Here is a 20,012-nt window from a genome sequence, read left to right as displayed (position 1 = left end):
CTAATGATCGGGACTGAAATTGACTAGTATCTTGAATGGTACTAGAGGTGTTAAAGAATTTGATGACCAAGATTAAATAAAATCAACTAGTCCCTGGATGGTGCTAGAGACATCAGAATATCTGATTACCAGGATGATATGTTATTTAATGTTTAAATGAAAACAATGGTAAATAAAAATATTATGTAAAGACCTAAAAGTATCTAATTAAATAAAAAATTTATCTTCATGATATGTTATTACACAAAAAAATGAAAAATAATAAGAATAATAATTAAGAAGATGTAATTTCTTCTTATTATAATGGTCATTAAATAATGTTTTCTCATTAAATAATTAAGTTTTGATTTCAGGATCTTCTCACATTCATGTGGAGTAGTAGATTATTTTCTGTTTAGTAGCTACTAAGGTTGTATTAGAGACTTTTGTAAATTTTCATTTAATGTGCATTTGAATTTCGATAAAGTGAAATATAATGTTAAGATATATATATTGATTTTATATTCTAATCATAATGGATAAAATAAATCAATAAAGTGAAATTTAAAAGCCGGAGATGTTACATATTATTTTTGCGCTTCCAACAAGAAAATAAACAATAAACTTAATATTGGGGGTAATTTGATCTTTTTCATAGGATTCATTAGTCATTATGGGATTGATAGGGGATAATGTGGTCTTTTTATTTTTTAAATGCATAGTATAAAGACTATATTACCTTAGAAATAAAAAAATTTAAAAGGTATATCAGAAGCAATTATGTATTTTTCTCTTTTATATGCACACTATAAAGACTATATTACTCTTACAGGTAAAATTATTAAAAGGTTGACAAGAGGTTGTTCAATCTCATTACGTTTTTGAAGCACACTGTAAAGATTATATTACCCTTAAAAGCAAAATTTGGCATACTTGCGTCCAATGATTTTATTTTTTTTTGTATTTTTAAAATGGTTTTTTTTAGTGATTAACAAATTAATTTGGGGCGATTTAATGTTTTAACAATCATGAATATTATTTCCTTGAAAAACGTTGTTAGCGCATGCACCACACATGTCATCGAGTGGGCGCCACTTATGCCCTTCAAATAGTGAATACAACGCCTTCTGGAGCAACGTTTGAAGCGTCTTGTCATGCGCTTTTTGTTGGGGCTACTTGTGCACATGGAGGAGCGATGACTGAGCTCTGGTGGACTTTTTTCTTCTCTTCCCTCTTTTTTCTCTCTTTTCCTCGCTGAAATATAAAGGTGTCCTTTCATTTGTTTTTTGTATCCAATTTGGTCCTTATTTTTTTTATTTCTATTTGTTCTGTTTTTTTATTTTTATTTTTTTCTTCAATTTCTTCTCATCATTTGATTTCATTTAATCTATATATCAAATTCTCTCATTCTTTTTATTGCTATTTCGTTTTTTTTTTTCCTTCTCCTAATTGAGTTTTGTTTTCAATGTTATCTATTAGCATTTGATTTCAATTTTTTTATATATCAAATTTAATCCCCATTATTTTATTACTATTTCTTTTGTATATATTGGATCTTTTATATTGTATTTTATTTCAATTTCATCTCTCTTTATTTCATCGATTTAGAATTTTTTTGCATTATTTTTAAGGATTTGCCTTCTACGGGATTGGTTCTAGGCTCATGACTAAAGTCATCAGTTTCGAAGGTTAACATAGGTTAACTTTGGTCTTTTTTTTCATTTTTTTATTATTTCTTTTTTTAACATTTGATTTATTGGGAATTGATCTTCGTGTTTTTTTCACTTTTCTTTCTAAGGGGTTATCTTAATCTTATGTCTAAGGTCGTAGGGTTAACGAGTTAACTCGGATTGACTCAGTTCTTTTTTTCTCATTTTTTAATTAAACTTTTTTTTCATATTCACCCTTCAACATTAGATAGTTTGATAATTGAGCTTCATGATATTATTCAATTTGCTTTCAACGAGCTTTATTTTTTTTATACGTTGACAATTTTTTTGTTAATTTATTTATCATCGTTATATTTTTTATTCATATTATTTAAATTAAATAAATTTATTAAATCTAGTCGAATCAATAATATGATTGTCATAAATTTTTTATAAACATTTATATTATTTTAATATTTATTTTTAAGTTGAAAAAAAATAGGGAGGCCCGCAGGTTAGTGCGGCCCTATCTCTGGTTGATAGCTAAAGATTAGCAGATTAGCAGAGTCTGCACTCTGCAAAGAAAGACCAAAGTTGCCACCGTAGAAGGAAGTGATTGAAAAAGAAAAAAAGATCATATATTAGCTGTAGGCTTGGAGCTCAGATCGGTAATCGTAGCCCATCTCCTTTGAATAAAAATTGAGCAAAACAATGCAGTGTTTAGCTTTGATGAATTGGTTGCTGCTCTTTTAATGCTCTTCTACTGTAAACTAAAAGGAAAGCATAGAGAAGATACTTCGAATATAAAATGCTTCATTTATGAGAACTCTGAAAGAAACGAAGCAGCAATTTATGGCTAATTTTCTAATTTGGTAAACACGAGAGCGTAGGTTCGGGATACTAATGGACGCCTGTTGAAGCATCCATTTTATTACTTCGAGGATTTATTTATTATCGTTGAGCAAGAGAGAATTATCATCAATCTATCATAAACTCCAGAAAATTTGTGTTTTTTTTTTTTTTTTCATGAATATCCTTTGGAATTTAGACGCGCTAGTTTGAATGTCAGCATTATGCTGCTGGGGATCCAAAAAACTTAAAATGTAAAAACAATTTTCGGATCTCAAGGAACTTTTTGGCATTATTCAAGACACTGGCATTTAGCTACGACTGTTAATCACCCAGGAAATCGCACATTCAACCTTCGTAGCCAGATTGAATGAATGATCATATGGAAGACATCATATCTTCTGGGAGGATTATTCACCACAAAATGTCTTTGCACTTGCCTCACTCTCTCCTGCATTCTCAAATATTGATCTTCAGGTATTCCCTCTAAAATGTTCTTCAGGTTTGGTATTTCAGTGACTGGAACTTGAATGGTGAATGAGTCCCAATTAAGAACATCGCTGAAAGGAAAGATATAATGCTGTGATATTAAGACTGGAACACATTCTGCATAAATTGCCTCAGCAATTCTTGGACTAGCAACTTCATGCCCACTTGGGCAAATGCAATATTTGCTCTTCTTCATCATCTCATGATACGAAATTCCCTGTGGTAGTGTCTCGTAAACTTGAACGTCTTTGTCCTTTCCCATCCAATGCTGAAGAAGTGCTGGTCTGAGTTTCCCATGCATTTTACCTGCAAAGAATGCTAGGACTGTACGGTTAGATGGGGGTAAGCCACCGGTAAGGCCCGTGATTTCCCCTGTTTTCAGATTGATCTCTGGAAATGATGCATCTTTCTTTGGATTAAAATACTCTGAGGTATTTGCGTTGCACAGGACCCGGATGGAATTGTAGTAGAGTTGACGAACATACCAAGTAGCACGAGGCCCCTGGGACCAACAAAAAATCGAGGATGAACAATGTCACAAGAAATGAATTCTGAGTAGTAAACACGTGATTAGTGAAAAGGATGCAGTTGGTTTTTTTACCCAATCATGACATGAAAGCATGAAATGATCAGCTCCAAGGCTTCGATTCCAGTACAGATACTTATGAGAGATGATGCGGACATAGTCAGAAACAGTACGTTCCAGAACAGCTTTATCGCGAATAATTGGATGAAAGAGGTGCTCAATGATCATCACAACACTAAAAGGAAGAAAATAGACATGAGCTTCATCAGGATTCGAGGTCCGGAACTTGGTATTTGTTTCCATTAAGCTGAGGAACACTCCTTCCATTGAGTATATGTCCTTGCAGGTGCCATAATGAAATAAAGGAGGCTCTCCCTCTTCGTAGACAAAGATTTTGAACAACTTCTCCATTAAAAGGTAGCTCCTGCATGCATGGTTGTGGAAGTGTGATTGTACCAAGTCAATCTAAACTTTTCGAAGCAATTACTGCCATGATGTACAGTTTTACTCAATGAATTTCATGTATCTTACCGGTGTAATTAAAAATAAGAATAATGACTTCATTAGTTTCTCACAATAATACAGATAACATCAAAGCCAAAGCCAAGGAAAAATATCTCCCGAGTAGATTCTGAAAGTTAGTACTGAGCAGGTTGAGGCTTTTTTTACAAATTGATTAAGTTATATTCTAACCTTTGACTAAAAGGAAAAATAAGTTTGTTCGTGATGATGAGTAATTAACAGATCAAAAGTAGATTACCTGTGGAAGGCACAAGCATTCCTATATATGTAACCTCGAGGAATATAATCAAGATCATCATGAAGACTTGATGTGCAGTTGTTGTCCTCTGCAGCTTCTCTTATCAAAGCTCTAGCCATGGCAAGACCTGCTTCAACTCTCTCTAATTTTGCATCACTTCGATTTCCACCTCTCATCAAAGCATATTTTTCTTTAGAAACCTTTCCTACATTCATCAATGTCTTTCGCTTTCCTTGATCCTGCATAAGAAAAGACAGAAACATGGGTTGGTCCTGTAGCAAGTTAATCCCATAACGTGAGAAAAGAAGAACAAAGTTTCATACAATCATGAATACAGAGGAAGAAGACGTCGTCCCAAGAGTGGTAATACTAGTCCATCCCCATTGAGATGAAAAGAAATGAAACCATGAAAATCCATTAATGGAATTCTTTGTTAGAACCGCCACAGAAACTACAGCCAAGGAAGCTATGGCAATGACAATAACTTTTGAATGTTTCCTGCAGAAGTATGCCATTGATTTCTGCTCTCTCAATCTGTGGCCCGGTGGGATGTCCGCGTCATCGATCTATCCAATATTTTTGCCGCATTTTCCTTTAAAGTGAGATATGGTCAACAATTTATCCGGTACCTGAATGAAACAGCTAGACGTACAGGCATTAAGTTTTCAGACTTTTTTCTGCTATAAATGAATAAAAAAATGAGCAGAATAATGCAGTGTTTAGCTTGATTAATTGGTAATTAGTCTACTAGTGCTCTTCAACAGTAAACTAAAAGAAAAGTATAGAAAAGATATGATGCATAGCTTTTTTAGGAAATTAGATATTTTATTTTATTTTATTTTATTTTTCTATTTAATATTATTATGCTTTTTAAATAAAAATCTATTTAAAATGAATAGTTTTCCTAGTTTATTTTTTCAATTCAATATTAGTAATGTTTTTTTTTCAGTTTTTCTCTAAAGGGTTGTAACAGTTTTTTGACATGTGAGGCTTATAATAAAAATTAAATATTTTAAGTGTCCCTTATAGTTATGGTGTTCTTGGTCCTTGAGGGTTTTGGTTTGTAATAAACTCTATTATCATTTGTTTCCGTATATGTCAATTGATATCAGAGTTCAATGATTCATAGTGGTTAATTGTTGTGTATTATTGAATATGTAAACCTCTGCATAAACATAGAACTGAAAGTAATATAATCCCGACGAGTAACAAAACCCGAGATGAAAAAGAATGGACAAGTAGTGATAATAATAATAAATGTGATGCGTAATGGTGGGGATGACCGGATGACCTCCATAAATAAATATAGAAGCATTGTTAAGGTTCGAAAATAGAAGTTCAGGATTTTTGCTTAAAATTCAAAATGTCGACAAAACTAGTAATGAGTTTCGACGGATAGAAGAATTCGGAAAATTTAAAATAAATGTGTTATAAGAATGAGAAATAATTATGAGGAATTATAATGGACATGAAGAATGAAATAAAAGAAATAATTTCATGTAAAAGTGTTGATGTAAACCCGAATAAAAACCAATAACAAGTCTAAATGAAATAATTAGTAAAAAGAAAAAAAAAATACTTGGGATAAAAAAAAAATAGTCTCAATGATTTAGTAAAATAATTCGTATAATTTATGCAATGATTGAATAAAAAAAATCAAATTTCTTATGAAAATCATTAAAAATAAAAATACAAGGGACATTAAATAAAAAGCAAAATCATAAAAATTAGCCTATACAAGGTTGTTTCCAGCAACCATGGCAAGGTGAGAGTTTTTCAATATTTCCTTTAAAATCCTTGCAAAAATCTCATCTAGACACATAGATGGAAGGATTAGAAGGGGTTGGAAGAAGATCAAAGCTAAGACAATGAAGAAATTCCAATAGCTTTGCTTGGGAGAGATGGCAATTTGGAAGGAAAACTACGAGGAAACAAGAAAACTTGTTTTTCTTATCTTTTTCTTCCAAATTTCTTGTGTTTAAAAGGAAAGAAGCTTTTATTCAAGCATGAGAAGATTTGATAATGACTAAATTTATAAAAATAAAAAACAAAATACCACCTTCCATGGATCGATATAAGGTTTCGTCCGGAGAAGAATTTTTAGTGGAAGCTTTAAATTTATAGAATTCCTTTTTGAACTAAGGTAACAATGATGGATGAAATGAATAGAGTATGTAAGGAGATTAAAAAAAATAAAAAATAAAATTGCATTTTATTATTTTTATATTGGATCATTTTATATATATATATATATATATATATATATATATATATATATTTGCTTAATCATATATTTAGTTTCTATTACTTATTTAGCGTCGGTTCATAATTATAATACTATTAAATATATTTATTTTATAAACCCGCAGCAACGCTCGGCATGCCATCTCGTGTATATATATATTTTAAGTGTCTTCCTTGTAGTTATTGTGTTATTATTCTTCGCATCATGTATTATGATTTGCTTTCATTTATTTCATGAATAATTGAATATAAAATGCTTCTTTTACGAGAACAGCTTTGAAAGAAGCGAAGCTTCGGCTCTTTTAGAAAATTGATATATTTATGAATTCAAGGAGTCATTTATATATTATATATTGATAGGGTGATTATTAAAACAATTTTGGCGACACTTTATGGCTAATTTTTCTAATTTGGCAAACACGAGAGCGTCAAGTTTGGGATGCTAATAGACTCATGTTAGTTGCATTGAAGCATACATTTTATTACTTCGAGGATTTATTTATTACTCATTTTGCACGGAAAAAAAAGATATATAATTTTATTTTTTTCTCTTGGAGAATTAAAAGAGGGCATTTCATTAAACAAAGAGATTTTTCATGAATCTATCATAAACTCTAGATGTTAGCAAATATAGGTATAACTAGTTTGAATGCTCGCGCTATTTTACGATGGATTTAACTTTTTTTAAACATCAAAAAAATATAGATTTCTAAAGAAAAAAAAATCTAGCATTGTTATTAAAGCAAAAAAAAATATTTGAATTTTTTTATCAAGAAAAATATTCTTAGTAACATATTTTTTATTTATCTTAGCCAACACCATATTTTTAACTGGAATCATTATTTTTGTTTAAAATAAAAAAAAATTATGATTTTTAAATCAAGTTAATAAACATCTCAAAATAGTATGTTTATATTTTATTTGATTTAAAGCTAAAAAAAAACATAAATGTGATAAAATCATATTTAAAATTAATTTAAAAAATTTAATTATAAAAAAAGTGATTTTAATCAAATTTTCATGAACAATTTATTATTACAGTTATTATTTTTCATGAATAATTTTCATATAAGATATATAATAATTAAAAATAATTATTAAAACTCAAATAAAAAATTATAATAGTATTTAAGAACTTTTTCTAAACTAATATGAATTATATTAAAACTAAAAAGTAAGTGAATCTAATAAAACAAATTGAATATAAAACAAAAAAAATGATTAAAAAAAAGGAAAATGACGATAAAGGGTTAGGCCTAGCATCTGGTCCACAAGTACATAGCAAGCCAAGCTCGTACACCTAGTTTTTTTATTATTATTATTAAAAGAGTGGACGACATTCGTTTTTTATTTTAAAAGAATTTATATATGAAAAATAATAAGTCATCTATCATAATTCAAAAACTAATATGCCCCCACGCTTGAATCCATGACATTCGCTTTTTATTTATTTGGTCAAGATTAACATCATAATGTTATATTATTTTTCTCATGGAAGAATATGGCATTTCCATGATAACACTAAAGAAATACTAAACAAACTATGTATAGGATTATATTTAACAATATCAATACTCGATTTATATATCACTAGGTTGCTACCTACACTATATTTTGTGTGAAACCAAAATCTTTTTTGACGTAAAATAAATTTTAAAATGATTTTATTTAAAAAAATATATTAAGACATTAATATATTAGATCGATTCGAGTTAATCTAGATTAACCTGTTAAATTTGTGATTCGGGTCATGAATTCCACTAAATTCAACAATTTTTTTTCTTAATCTAATTATGTATATAAACACACACACTTTTTAAATCCAAACCAACCACACTTTTTACATGTCCGGACTATCTTTAACCTTATACTAAGTTATATCGAAACAACTCTCATATAATTTAGTTTTAAACTCAGATTCATTAATGATTTAGATTGAGATGTTTCAAGATTGAGCTCTTCAACTACAATCCTAAATCATTCATATGTAAACTAGTTTCACAGATTCAATTGAAAAAAAAAATGAAAATAAAAAAGTTTAGGAACTTAAAAAAATAATTGATATTAAAAATTATTATTTAAAAATAGCCCATCTTTATTTCCGTCTAGAAACCCTAACTTAGGTGTGTTCTTTCCTAACTCTCTTTCCATCTCTTCTTCTTCAACGAAAAACCTCATACTCTAATCCCCTAAGTTTGTGATTTTATAGTTTCTAAAGAAACCGAAAGTCTCCCCACCCAAAAGAATCAACAAGGAAATATAGCTAATCCAGAGAAACATCCTACAGAAACAAATACATTTATTGATTTACAGCCGATGTCTTGAAAATCAACAGTTTGAACATCATCTTGCTGAGTGAAACAGCTTGCAAAATTGCAAATTCCATCAAGTACAAAGATATTTCATCCTTTTTAGTGCTCTTCAATTCCATGCTTCTTTTCCATACATAAACCAAAGTTGTTCTTAAAATTAATGATCTTAGTAAACAAAATAATTAGGAAAGAACAGACATAAGTTAATCTTAGTTCCATGCAAATTATTATTAATCTTAGTAAACAAAAAAATAATAATTAACCATCTTCAAATTTAATCGGCTGTCAAGATCTTTTAAAACAAAACAATGCTGTTCTTAAAATTAATGATAACGGTTGTTAGCTTTACATTCTTCCACTTAAAAAAAATAAAATAAAATAAAAGTCATAGCAATCAAGTAAAACAAGTGGCGTTGGATTTAGTTTTTTTTTTTTTTTTTTTTTTTTTTGGCTATAGGAGGCGGTTGGTTCCCGCCAAAAAAGGTGTGATGAAAGTAGCCGGGAGAGTGGTGTCTGTCACGCCCAGAGCCACCGTTTTAATCTCACGGGTCCCTTTTAGGTTCCTCCCTCGCCACGTGTTCTTTGGACCACCGTCTCTCGCCACGTAACCCTCCCATCTTCTTCCACCGGGCTTCTCCAAAGCAGCAGCTCCCTTTCTCTAAATTAATCCGTATATATTACTATGAATTTTCTCTTTATTGTTAGGCTTAGCTAGTCTTATTGAATTCATCAAAGAGGACCTTCAGCTAGCCAGCTCATGAAGGTTCCCGTTGGGTTTCTGGCTACCCTTTGGAGCTTCTTCTCCTTCTTGCCCTTCTTCTTCTTCCTCCTCATCCTTGGCCTTGCCAAAGGTATATCATGTTTTTTAGAAATTCTCCATGTTTTACAAGCCAAATAATCAATGGGGTGCATGGTTTTTTCAGTGGAGAATTTCTTTGAGGGTAGTTGGTAGTAGCTATGTCTTGTGAGTCTGTGTTGCTAAAATTCTTTTTTGTACACAGCTGCGATAATTGGTCCAATCGCCCTGGGAATTATTGTGATCGGTAATTCAGCTGTGATCATTGGTCTTTGGATTGCTCATTTCCTGTACACTTACTATTGTGTGGCAAGGTATATACACATATGCTTCTATTGAAGTTCATATTTGCTTTTGTTCTTGTAATTTGATTCGGTTTTCGTTTGCAATTGTAGAACCAAGAGGCTCGGTTTTGTCCTGAAGATTGCGGTGCTTTTGCTGTTGCCTGTGCCCTTGGTCCTCTGGCCAGTCATTGGAATTGGCGGAAGCCTTTTGGGTGGCATTGGATACGGGTTTTTTGCTCCTCTTCTTGCAACTTTTGAGGCTGTCGGGGAGAATGTCAAGGACAAATTCTACCACTGTTTTGCTGTGAGTCTCTCTCTGTCTTGAAGAGCTGAATATTCATATGGCATGGTTCAATATGTCTTGGTCTTTGGGTTATTTCTGATTTTATTTAAAGAGATAGTCGGAATTCTTGCTTCTGCAAGTCCTTGTTAATTGTTTCCTAGCCTCCTTAGAACATGATTCTAATATCTGAAGAAGAGTGTTTAACTGGTGTCTGTACACTGTCATTTTTTTCTCCGAATTGCTTTATAATGTTTGCTTTCAGATGCAATCCTAGTACACTTTCTGACACCTGGATTCTGCTTTTGTCGTGAGCTTCTCACCCAAGTAGTCATAAAGCATTGCCCAGTGATTGTCGAAACAACATTCCAGTGTTCTAAGATGTATGTTGGACCAATGTCCTCAAGGAGAAGTGAACATTCAGGCCTCTTAACCTTCTAATTTCACTCTGTTTTCTCGCTACCATTTTATGGCTTTGAATTGTTAAAACCAGGTTAAACTTCTACGTTCTCATTAATTTCCAGCATTTTTTCTGGAAATATTTGCATTTTATATTATCTTGAGGTAAGATATTTCAGTCTCTCATATCTACATTGCTCCATGGATTCAATCTCGCATACTAGCACTGTGCATTTGAGCATCAAAATCATAAGGGCAGCAAAGCAGGATTAGCATGCCCATTTTTATCACTTTATCGGGATAAGGCTTCAGTAGAGTGATTTTATTGTAATTTGGCTTCCGCATGAATTTGCTGTCACCAGGATGGTTGCTTGCCCACTATCAAAGGTACCTGCACAGTAGTGTGCGATTTTACAGATTTTTGCTTCCATTCTTACTTCTCTTACATGGATGAACTATGTGAGAAGGTCCCTCCAGAAGAGAAGCCGATGGATGTGAAGTATGAAATTTCCTCCTGTTTCTCTGTTACATATCGACAAACACATTAAAAAAAAAACAAAAAAAACCATCAGTTCTTGACAATATATGATTTTATCCTTTCAAGGCTAGCAAAACTGCCAAGTTGCTTGTTGGTGATTCTGATCGCCGTGCCAGTTGATGTGCTTCTGATAACAGCTGTTGCTCTGTGGAAAAGCCCATACATGCTGTTTCGAGGATGGAAAAGGCTATTGGAAGATTTGATTGGTAGAGAAGGGCCATTCTTGGAGACGGTATGTGTTCCATTTGCTGGTCTGGCCATCATCTTGTGGCCTTTAGCTGTTTTAGGAGCTGTAATAGGAGCTATCATATCCAGCTTCTTCCTGGCACTTTACAGTGGAGTGATTGTCCATCAGGTCTGCCACAAGTAGTCATTTCACTCAGTTTGATTTAGAATACAGAGAGGTCTTGATATGTTGTAGGTTCTTTCATGTATGTTTGGAGTTTTATTTGAATCGAGGTCAATAATTTTCAGGAAGACTCCCTCCTGAAGGGGCTTGGCTACATCTTGGCTTTGGTTTCATTATTTGACGAGTATGTGAATGATTTTCTCTACTTGAGGGAAGGATCATGCTTGCCAAGGTGCTGTATTTGACTCAGATGATTTTTTATTCTGTATATTTAATATCAAAAAAGGGGGGCAGGGGACTTGATTCCTGAAAACCGAATCGACTCTGAAACATCTCCGTGACAGCCAGGCCTAGGTACCGTAAGAATGCAAATCCTAAGCCGGGAGAGGACAACAGCTTGAAGACTAGAAGAGAAAACTCGCTCAATGCGCAACTCATCTCGCAAAAGTCAAGAACACTGAAGTGGGAAATCCAGCAATACAAAGCAGTGCAGGTATCGAGTTCTCAGTGTACAAGCTGTAATCAATTTTGTTTCTCATGAACTTCAGAGTTAAAGCTTCGATGGCACAGGTTTGGGATTGGTTATTCAAAGCTTGTGAGGTAAATGGTAGGATACTGCTTCGTGATGGCCTGATAAATATCCAGGAAATTGAAGAATGCCTTGTTAAGGGTAATTGTAAGAAGCTGAGCATCAAATTACCTACTTGGTCCGTACTACATTGTCTGCTTGTATCTGCGAAGTCTGACTCATCTGGGCTGGTGATCTGTATGTCTTTCTAAACCTTTTGTCCTAGCTTGATTTATGCTATTTTACAGTGCTAGTCATGATCATAATAGCAATTGAATCTTGCAGCTGATGATGTAGAGTTGGAAAGAAACAATGGACCAAGGGAGAAGGTGTTTGAGTGGTTAATCGAACCGTTATTGATTATGAAAGAGCAAATAAAGAATCTGAAAGTAGAAGAAAATGAAGAAACCTGTCTGAAAAGGCTGGTTATTGAGTGCGAAAACAAGAGGCCCGAGGAGTGGGATGGAACTGGATTTCCATCCAATGACAATGTCAGAAGGGCACAGCTGCAAGCCATTATCAGAAGGTATGTTTTAAAATTGTGTATCCAACTGAGAGGTAGAACACAACCTTTTCTGGGTTAAACTGCACTAGATTCTTGTTATTATAATGAGGGCAGCCTAGACCAGAATCCTCTAGACTAAACTGAGCTCGAGCAGTAGATATTATCCTCCTAACCCACTATGGATTTAATCCTCAACAGATTGCAAGGGATTGTAGCTTCCATGTCCCGGTTTCCGACCTTCCGGCGTCGCTTTAGGAACATGCTGAAGGTTTTGTATGTAGAGGCAATTCAGGCTGGTGCTTCAGCCAGTCATATTGGAGTAGCATTAAAATCCAAATACACTGGCAAGAGCTTGATTGAATCTGGGAGTGGAGAAGGTAGAAATGAAACTGATGAGGTAGTTAATGAGGCATATGATAACGGGGATGTAGTATGAGTTGGCTTTTGTAAGATGTGTGTTTTCTTTTTCTCTCGGGATGTTGGACTTGTGCCGATAGCATCTTTAATCCTTCGTTAAATGTCTGTTGAAAGAGAGGTCACTTGGTTTAGAACAACGAGAAAATCAAAATCTGCACTCGCTTAAAAATCCCAAGCACTCTTTCGGACTGGATTCTGCAACAACCCTGAAACATCTTGTGGCATGGAATCTCTCATTATAAGATCATGATGCGGAAAGCTTTTCCAACGCCGAAGTGACAAGCATTTTCACACAAGTATGAGAATGTTATCACATCCAAAGCTGGAGGGAGTCGAAAGAGTTTCAAATTCAAACATTACTCTGAATGTTATTTAACACCAAGGAACATTTCTATCTTAGAAAAACTATGTGGGCTCTGCCCTTTCTAGTTCTTTTGATCAATAAGAGTTTCATACACCAAAAAATTAAAAATAAATAAATAAATAAAAGAAACCATAGATGTATGACGGGAACAATAATCTATGAGAAAAACCAGGCACTGGTATCACCTTCCGAAACATCTCAGTATTGATGCGGTAAGAGTTGAAGAAAGAAACTTCAGCCCAGTAGATCCTCCAGGGAAATAAGAAATGGCATAATACGATAGAGCGAGGACCTAGCAAAGTTTTAAAAAGGCGTTAGTTTCTCAAGAATTATTACTCCAGTCACTACAATGGAAAAGAAATGAAGAAATTGATATCTATGGTTTGGGAGGGCAATGTTGCCCTGGTGCATAATCTGAGGTATTTCTAACACGTAAATACACACCATAATTCCATGGATCCGAAAAATCACAGATTCACCCAACAGGAATACGCAAAGCCTATTGAGGATGACATTCTATAAATCATAAACTGCCACTAGTGGAAAAAGAATAATTCAATCGGCATGCCAGACACCTGACAAGACACTACAATTCAACAAAGAAATGGGACCAAAAAAAATAGTACCTTTCTTTTTAATTTAGAAAAATAATGGTAAAAAATAAACAATACTAGCAAAACTCAGGTTTTACACCACATAAAGAATCTTTACTTAGATGTGTGTTTGGTATTGAGGTTGCTGTTGTGGTTGTGGTTTTAAAAAAGTTATTTTATAAAAAGTACTTTTAGTTGAGGTTGGTTTGAAAAAATAGGTGTTTGGTTAAAACTGTGGTTGAAATTGAGGGTGAACAAAAAGTAGTTTAATGTGTTTGGTTAAAAAAATGCTTTTCAAATTGAGGTTATAAAATATATATATATATATATATATATATGAATGATTTTTAATTTAAATATTGTAGATTTAACTACTGTTATTACATCATGAAATAAATAATATTGATATCAAATATTTTTTATTATTCCATTAAACTATGTGCAATGTCATCACATACGAAATAAATCTATCAAATAAGGACTATATTTTCCATGGTTTCTTAAGCGCGCAACAACAAAAACTGAAGTTTTTGTTACGTCATCAAGCGATCTCCTTCTAATTTTTTGAATAAAACACAATTAAAATAAAAATAAAAACTGATTTTTTTTAACTGGGTCAGACCCGGCAAGAACATAATTGGAATTGCGATCAAATTCCATAAATGTTACGTCATCATGCGATATCCTTCTAATTTATGTAGTGTTATTAAATAATATTAAATACTAGTTTTTTTGAGTAAAAGTCAATTTTTTAAAAAAAAATTTACAATTTCATTACGTACAAAATTCATTTGACAAGAACTACAGTTTTCTAAAAAATTTTGAGCGTTCAATAAAATTAGGTAAAATATTATCATTTATAAAAATTGAGATTACAGTACAAGTAAATTTAATTCACCTTAAGCTAATTTAAAAAAAAAATTCAAAAATATTGTTCACGTTCACGTGAGTAGTATGAGTGAAATCATTTAACTATACTGGTTTTTTTAAAAAAAAAATAGTGAAACTTTTCATGTGAACAGTGCGAGTGAATTAATTCACTCGCACTGGTTTTTTGAAATTTAAAAAAAAAAAAAAAACAGTGAAACTTGTCATGTGAACAGTGCGAGTGAATTAATTCACTCGCACTGGTTTTTCGAAATTTAAAAAAAAAAAAAAAAAAACTAAACTGTGCACTTTAGTGAACAGTGCGAGTGAATTAATTCACTCGCACTGGTTTTTCGAAATTAAAAAAAAAAAAAAAAAAAAAAAAACTAAACTGTGCACTTTAGTGAACAGCTACAGTGGAACCATGCTCCACTGTAGCTGTTTTTCCCAGACGAGAAGCAGCAAAATGCTGCTTCTCCTAAACCAGCGGTGCCATGTGGGTCCTACCCACTGAAAGTGCTTTCATTTTGATTACCAAACGCTTATTAACGTGGTTGCGGGTGAACCTCACCCGCAACCACGTTACCAAACGGCATCCAAAACTGAAACAAAGAAAAAATAGGAGTCCTTTTAAAAAAAAATAAAGAAAGAAAATGGTGTCAACACCTTTTGCTTAATTTTGCCTTAGTATATTTTCAAATTTCCTTTTTAATCCTTTTATTTTTGCAATTAAACAATTTAGTTCAATCCCTAAGTTGTTTGAGAAAGGATAAGTTGTTTGAGAAAGGAAAGAGAAAATCATGAGAAAATAGTGGATGATCAAGAAAAAAATTGATTGGTTGGAATTTGATGACAAAAAGATCAAATTTGATATCAGAGTGTACGAGAGGAGTCATTGAGATGGTTTTGGACTTTCAAATTGCCAAAAAAAGTAAATTGGTGTTGTGAGATTTTTTCACTATTTGATTTGTTTTTCACCAATTTTGAGTTTTTTGAATTGAGGAATTAATTTTTTAAGGTTATAAGTGTTTTTATGTGAAAATCGGTTAAAATCGGGTTTTTGAGTAAAACAATACCTATCAAGATTTTTTGGTCACCTCTATGATGACTAGAAACTGGGTTTGTAGAGGACATGTCGTCTATTTCTTTTAAAAAATAAAATAAAATTGACAAACAACGTGTCATCCACCTATTTAAATAATAAAAAAATATCAAACTCATGCACGTTGGCCTGTTCTGCTAGGCCCACACGCTAGGCTTGAATTTTAGTGGGTTGGGCATGATGGGCCTTCTAGGCTCACACTCTTGGCTGTTTTTTGCATTTATTTTTATATTTTTTTCATAAAATAAATCAAAATTAGGTTTTTGAGTAAAAACAATATCCATCCTAATTTGTTTATCACCACTATGATGGCTAGAAACTAGGTTTGCAGAAAAAGTGTGGTTTGTTTTTTTTTTCAATAATTAGACATTTCATTGGCCTATTTAAATAACAAATAGTATCAGGTTCATGCACGCAGGCCTGTTCTGCCAGGCCCACATGCTAGGTTTGAATTTTAGTGGGTCGGGCATGTTAGGCCTCCTAGGCCCGCACTCTTGGTCCTATGCCTTTATTTTTATTTTATTTTTTCACTTTAAGATTATTTTAATTTGAAATTAAATAACTAAATATATATTACATTATTACTTTATCGAGTTTGGGAATTAATTAAGAATACATTTGAGTTATTATTTTTTAAAATACCATTAAAACTTTGTTTGTTTTCAAAAAAGATTATAGTTGTCTTTTTTTTAATTATAGCAAACATTCTTTTTGTCCAATCCATCATATTTGTATTATTTTTTAAAAAATAAAAATATTTGATATCTTTTATGCGAGCATCTATCTTTATTATCATATAATAACATAAAAAATAATTGCAAATAAAGGTGAACACAAGTTAACCTACGTTGATCCAATATGTCATTGTCTTAATATTCAAAAAACAAAAGCAAGTGCATTTGAAATTTTTTTTAATTTTATTATGTTAAAAAACACATTAACAACACCTGCACATTTTTTTTTATCCTTGTTCAGCGATTACTTCGATGAAACTTCTCTTGCGCATTAAAAGGTAGCGCGGGTAACCTATCTAGTATGAACTAAACCACACACTTCAAGTTTTACACCAGATATTACTCGGATACCTAGGTGAGCTATTTGCCAAGCACATGAGTAGACTATAAAGAAATTCAAAGTACCACACAGGAATTTGAAGTTGGTACCTGTAACACGGAGAAGAGCACAGAAAGGATGTAACTGTGAAGCACCATAGAAACATATACAGTTCCTACCATGGTACTGATAAATCCCAAAGTGAAAGGGAGCCTCTGTAAATAAGAAGGAAAAGCAAGGAGCCTAAATATCTCATTGACAAGAAACATTCAACAACTTTAAGCCATGCAATCAAACATAACTCAAATGTTTCTGTAAGTGATTCATTAACTAGTACGAGCATTGGTCAGGGAAATAAAATAAAATACCTCTTTAGAAATCATGTGGGCAAGCTGATTCTTAGGGCCTTTGAGTGCAAAGAATGAAGCAACGATTAAGGCACAACCAATAGTAAAGCAGATTGCGAATTTCTGAGGCACCAACACCATGACAGGAAGGAACATGGTGAATGCAATAAAGACAAAGAACACTCCAGCAGCAAGTAGTATACCAAAGTACACGAAAGATTGTCCAGAAGGAACATTGATAGTGGAAGACTGAAAACTCCCGGGTAAATCCCTGACTCCTTTCGAAACTCTGAAATTGAACAAAAAATACATAGACGTAAACATTCTTGTATTTATGATAGTAATCAATCATGAGGAAATAAATACCAATAAAGCCATAGACCAACTCAAAAATCAGTTTCCAATTCATGCTTGCAGGAAAATAATAATCCGACGAAAATAGTTTCATCAAGCACGAAAATAGTTTTCGTTTTTTTTTCCCTCTTCCTGATTACCTTTTATTAGAACTTAAACTCATTTCACCAACACCATTTCACTCTCAGCACATAACAATTGAGAAAAATGATATGCTTGCTGTTTGCCAGTCAATTATACCAGTGATTACAGTGACCGCAGAGATGGATTGCCCCGCAATTAAATGCACAGCATAATGGAATTAAATAGCAAAAAAATGTCAAAATAATTGAAAATTCACTAGCAAAACAACGCCATTTATTAAATCAATTTTCTAATAACATTTTTGTTGGTAAGAAACCTAATTGTTCACGATTGACTAACACTAGCACCAGAATGAAGCATAATTTAATCCAATCTTGAAGAGAGGATATGAAATGAAAGGATAATTATGACGTAGTAGGGTAGTAGAAATTACACGTTGAAGGTGCCGGATACTTTGTCGCTGGTGGTACGGACTGCGGCTTCGAGATCGAAAACTGGAGCGGAGGAATCGGATTCCTGAGAAGCGGCGTAAGCGTTCCAATCTGATAGCAAAGACGGGGAAGAGGAGGAGGAGGATTTTTGGTCGTTGAAGGTTGGGCCTCCCGTGAACCACGATTGTGCCGTTTTCTGCATTTTCTCTTTTTCCTTACTGGAAAAGAAGACGGGGGTTTTGATAGGAGATCTGAATCTCTCTCTTTCAGATTGAGGATTTGAGATCTGATAGTGCTTTTCGCGCCACCTCCTCCTCCGTTAGTGTCCATTGTTTATTAAGGGCAGGGTGAGAAAAAAATTAAAAAAAAAAAAGAAAACCGGAAAAAAAATAACTGAAAAAACCGAATCGTGAAAAAAATAATTAAATTGATTAAAATTTAAAAAAATCGACTGGTTTGGTTCGGTTCGGTTCGGTTTCGGTTTTATAAGCCTAAAACCGAATAAACCGAATCGAACAGAACCCAAACCGAAAAAAAACAGGAAAAAAACCGAGCCAAACCAGAAAAAAACTCAGCCAAAACCGAGCCAAACTGAAAAAACTGAGCCAAACCAGTTTGAACCGGTTTTTGTCCTAAAAAAACCAAACCGAACCGAAACTGGTCGGTTTGAACCGGTTTCGGTTTTTTTAAAAAACAAATTCGATTTGGTTGCTTTTTTTGGATAAAAACCGAACCGAACCGAAAATAATCACCCCTAGTTAAGGGAGTGATTAGAACATGGTGTGCAAACTGAGTTTTTAAAAAATTTAAAAATTATTTTTTTATTTAAAATAAAAAAATTATATTTTTAAATTGTCTTGATGTGCTGATATCAAAAATAATTTTAAAAAAAACTTTATTTTAATATATTTCTTAGTAAAAAGCACTTTAAACTATCACCGCTATCATAATTCCCAGCAGGCACTAAAAGTCGTTTCATTATTGTTTCTTTCCAATAAAAAAGAATGGATAACAAACAAATATTAAGTGCTAATTTTAAAAATTCTGAAAATAATAATTCAATCGGATGCTTTTTTAAATGTGATTGTTATATGGATGATATTTGTTATCAACAAAAAAACTTTCTGATACCAAAATTAGTTTAGAATTTTTAGATAATGAAAAGAAAGTGAATACAAAGTATGATATTTTTTTCTATGTCTTGTTTGAAGAGATAATTTCCTTCTTTGTGTTAAAACCAGACATTTTATATCCGAAAAAACATGAAAAAATCTAGAAAAAATCTTTCACCATAAGGTGGCAGCCCTATTCCTTCATTATATTTCCAAGTAGAGTTTTCATAGACTCATGGCTTATGATTAAAACGAGATAAAGAAAATAAAAAAGAAAAAAAGAAGAAGAATTTGGTTGGGTTGTGGCCTAACTAAGTGTGAGACTTGATTTTGCTTCGGCCCAACTAAGTGTTTAACCTTGGTTGGGCCTCGTTTGGGGTTCGATTGGGACTTAGCCGAAATGAGTCCACCTCTTATCATGAGGATCATATGATTCTTCGTGTGTATATTAACACAAGTATTTCTTCATGAACTTTTTTTTGTAGAAGATGCATCGTTATAACATCTGGATCAAGAAACTTTTTATTTTTACAACTTTTGCATGAACATCTAATACCCTCTCCACTAATATTTTTCAGATTAGATAGTGCGTAATTAATAAAACTTTGAACTCCATTACAATAATTCATCATCCGCAACCCTTGGGGTGAATCTCTATACATCCATAAACGATCATCTATTACTTATATCAAATCTATATAAAATAATGATGACAACATGTATTAACTAAATAAATTTATAAAATATTGATTTAGCTCAAA

General features: G+C 32.7%; 3 protein-coding genes across 4 annotated transcripts; 1 reads left to right on the top strand and 2 right to left on the bottom strand.

Moving 5' to 3' along the window:
- Nucleotides 1-2,682: 2,682 nt before the first annotated feature.
- Nucleotides 2,683-4,906, bottom strand: LOC7456021 (probable glycosyltransferase At3g07620). Its single transcript, XM_024585026.2, has 4 exons — nucleotides 4,576-4,906; nucleotides 4,253-4,491; nucleotides 3,568-3,916; nucleotides 2,683-3,468 (listed from the first exon to the last, which is right to left on the bottom strand). The coding sequence occupies exons 1-4, from the start codon at nucleotides 4,765-4,767 to the stop codon at nucleotides 2,806-2,808; spliced, it is 1,443 nt and encodes a 480-aa protein (XP_024440794.2). The 5' UTR covers nucleotides 4,768-4,906; the 3' UTR covers nucleotides 2,683-2,805.
- Nucleotides 4,907-9,418: 4,512 nt separating this feature from the next.
- Nucleotides 9,419-13,061, top strand: LOC7469345 (uncharacterized membrane protein At3g27390). 2 transcript variants are annotated; one of them, XM_024584414.2, is made up of 10 exons: nucleotides 9,419-9,659; nucleotides 9,810-9,918; nucleotides 10,000-10,192; nucleotides 10,930-11,066; nucleotides 11,172-11,337; nucleotides 11,580-11,686; nucleotides 11,803-11,947; nucleotides 12,025-12,220; nucleotides 12,308-12,548; nucleotides 12,726-13,061. In XM_024584414.2, the coding sequence occupies exons 1-10, from the start codon at nucleotides 9,566-9,568 to the stop codon at nucleotides 12,961-12,963; spliced, it is 1,626 nt and encodes a 541-aa protein (XP_024440182.2). In that variant the 5' UTR covers nucleotides 9,419-9,565; the 3' UTR covers nucleotides 12,964-13,061. The 2 variants fall into 2 exon arrangements, with proteins under 2 accessions (XP_024440182.2, XP_024440181.2); XM_024584413.2 differs by having other exon boundaries at nucleotides 9,421-9,659; nucleotides 11,172-11,460.
- A 224-nt stretch (nucleotides 13,062-13,285) lies between these two features.
- On the bottom strand, nucleotides 13,286-18,473 carry LOC7456020 (protein transport protein SFT2). Its single transcript, XM_024584415.2, has 4 exons — nucleotides 18,142-18,473; nucleotides 17,292-17,559; nucleotides 17,034-17,138; nucleotides 13,286-13,600 (listed from the first exon to the last, which is right to left on the bottom strand). Exons 1-4 carry the CDS (start codon nucleotides 18,339-18,341, stop codon nucleotides 13,490-13,492), a joined length of 684 nt encoding a protein of 227 aa, XP_024440183.1. The 5' UTR covers nucleotides 18,342-18,473; the 3' UTR covers nucleotides 13,286-13,489.
- Nucleotides 18,474-20,012: the final 1,539 nt, after the last annotated feature.

Source organism: Populus trichocarpa, chromosome 14 (genome assembly GCF_000002775.5).
Source record: "Populus trichocarpa isolate Nisqually-1 chromosome 14, P.trichocarpa_v4.1, whole genome shotgun sequence".
Taxonomy (NCBI): domain Eukaryota; kingdom Viridiplantae; phylum Streptophyta; class Magnoliopsida; order Malpighiales; family Salicaceae; genus Populus; species Populus trichocarpa.
The sequence above is the reverse complement of the archived record's forward strand: the minus strand, read 5'-3'. Positions and strand labels throughout refer to the sequence as shown.

What these genes read in the sequence shown, in the direction of transcription:
- LOC7469345 (XM_024584413.2), top strand. Translation starts at nt 9,566, where the DNA reads ATGAAGGTTCCCGTTGGGTTTCTGGCTACCCTTTGGAGCTTCTTCTCC. An exon ending in GAAGGATCATGCTTGCCAAG is followed by an intron (nt 11,687 to 11,802) that starts GTGCTGTATTTG and finishes CGTGACAGCCAG; the next exon opens with GCCTAGGTACCGTAAGAATG. An exon ending in AGCAATACAAAGCAGTGCAG is followed by an intron (nt 11,948 to 12,024) that starts GTATCGAGTTCT and finishes TCGATGGCACAG; the next exon opens with GTTTGGGATTGGTTATTCAA.
- LOC7456021 (XM_024585026.2), bottom strand. Translation starts at nt 4,767, where the DNA reads ATGGCATACTTCTGCAGGAAACATTCAAAAGTTATTGTCATTGCCATA. An exon ending in CTTCCTCTGTATTCATGATT is followed by an intron (nt 4,492 to 4,575) that starts GTATGAAACTTT and finishes TTTCTTATGCAG; the next exon opens with GATCAAGGAAAGCGAAAGAC. An exon ending in AATGCTTGTGCCTTCCACAG is followed by an intron (nt 3,917 to 4,252) that starts GTAATCTACTTT and finishes CCATGCATGCAG; the next exon opens with GAGCTACCTTTTAATGGAGA.
- LOC7456020 (XM_024584415.2), bottom strand. Translation starts at nt 18,341, where the DNA reads ATGCAGAAAACGGCACAATCGTGGTTCACGGGAGGCCCAACCTTCAAC. An exon ending in CCCACATGATTTCTAAAGAG is followed by an intron (nt 17,139 to 17,291) that starts GTATTTTATTTT and finishes TCTTATTTACAG; the next exon opens with AGGCTCCCTTTCACTTTGGG. An exon ending in TGCTCTTCTCCGTGTTACAG is followed by an intron (nt 13,601 to 17,033) that starts GTACCAACTTCA and finishes AAACTTTGCTAG; the next exon opens with GTCCTCGCTCTATCGTATTA.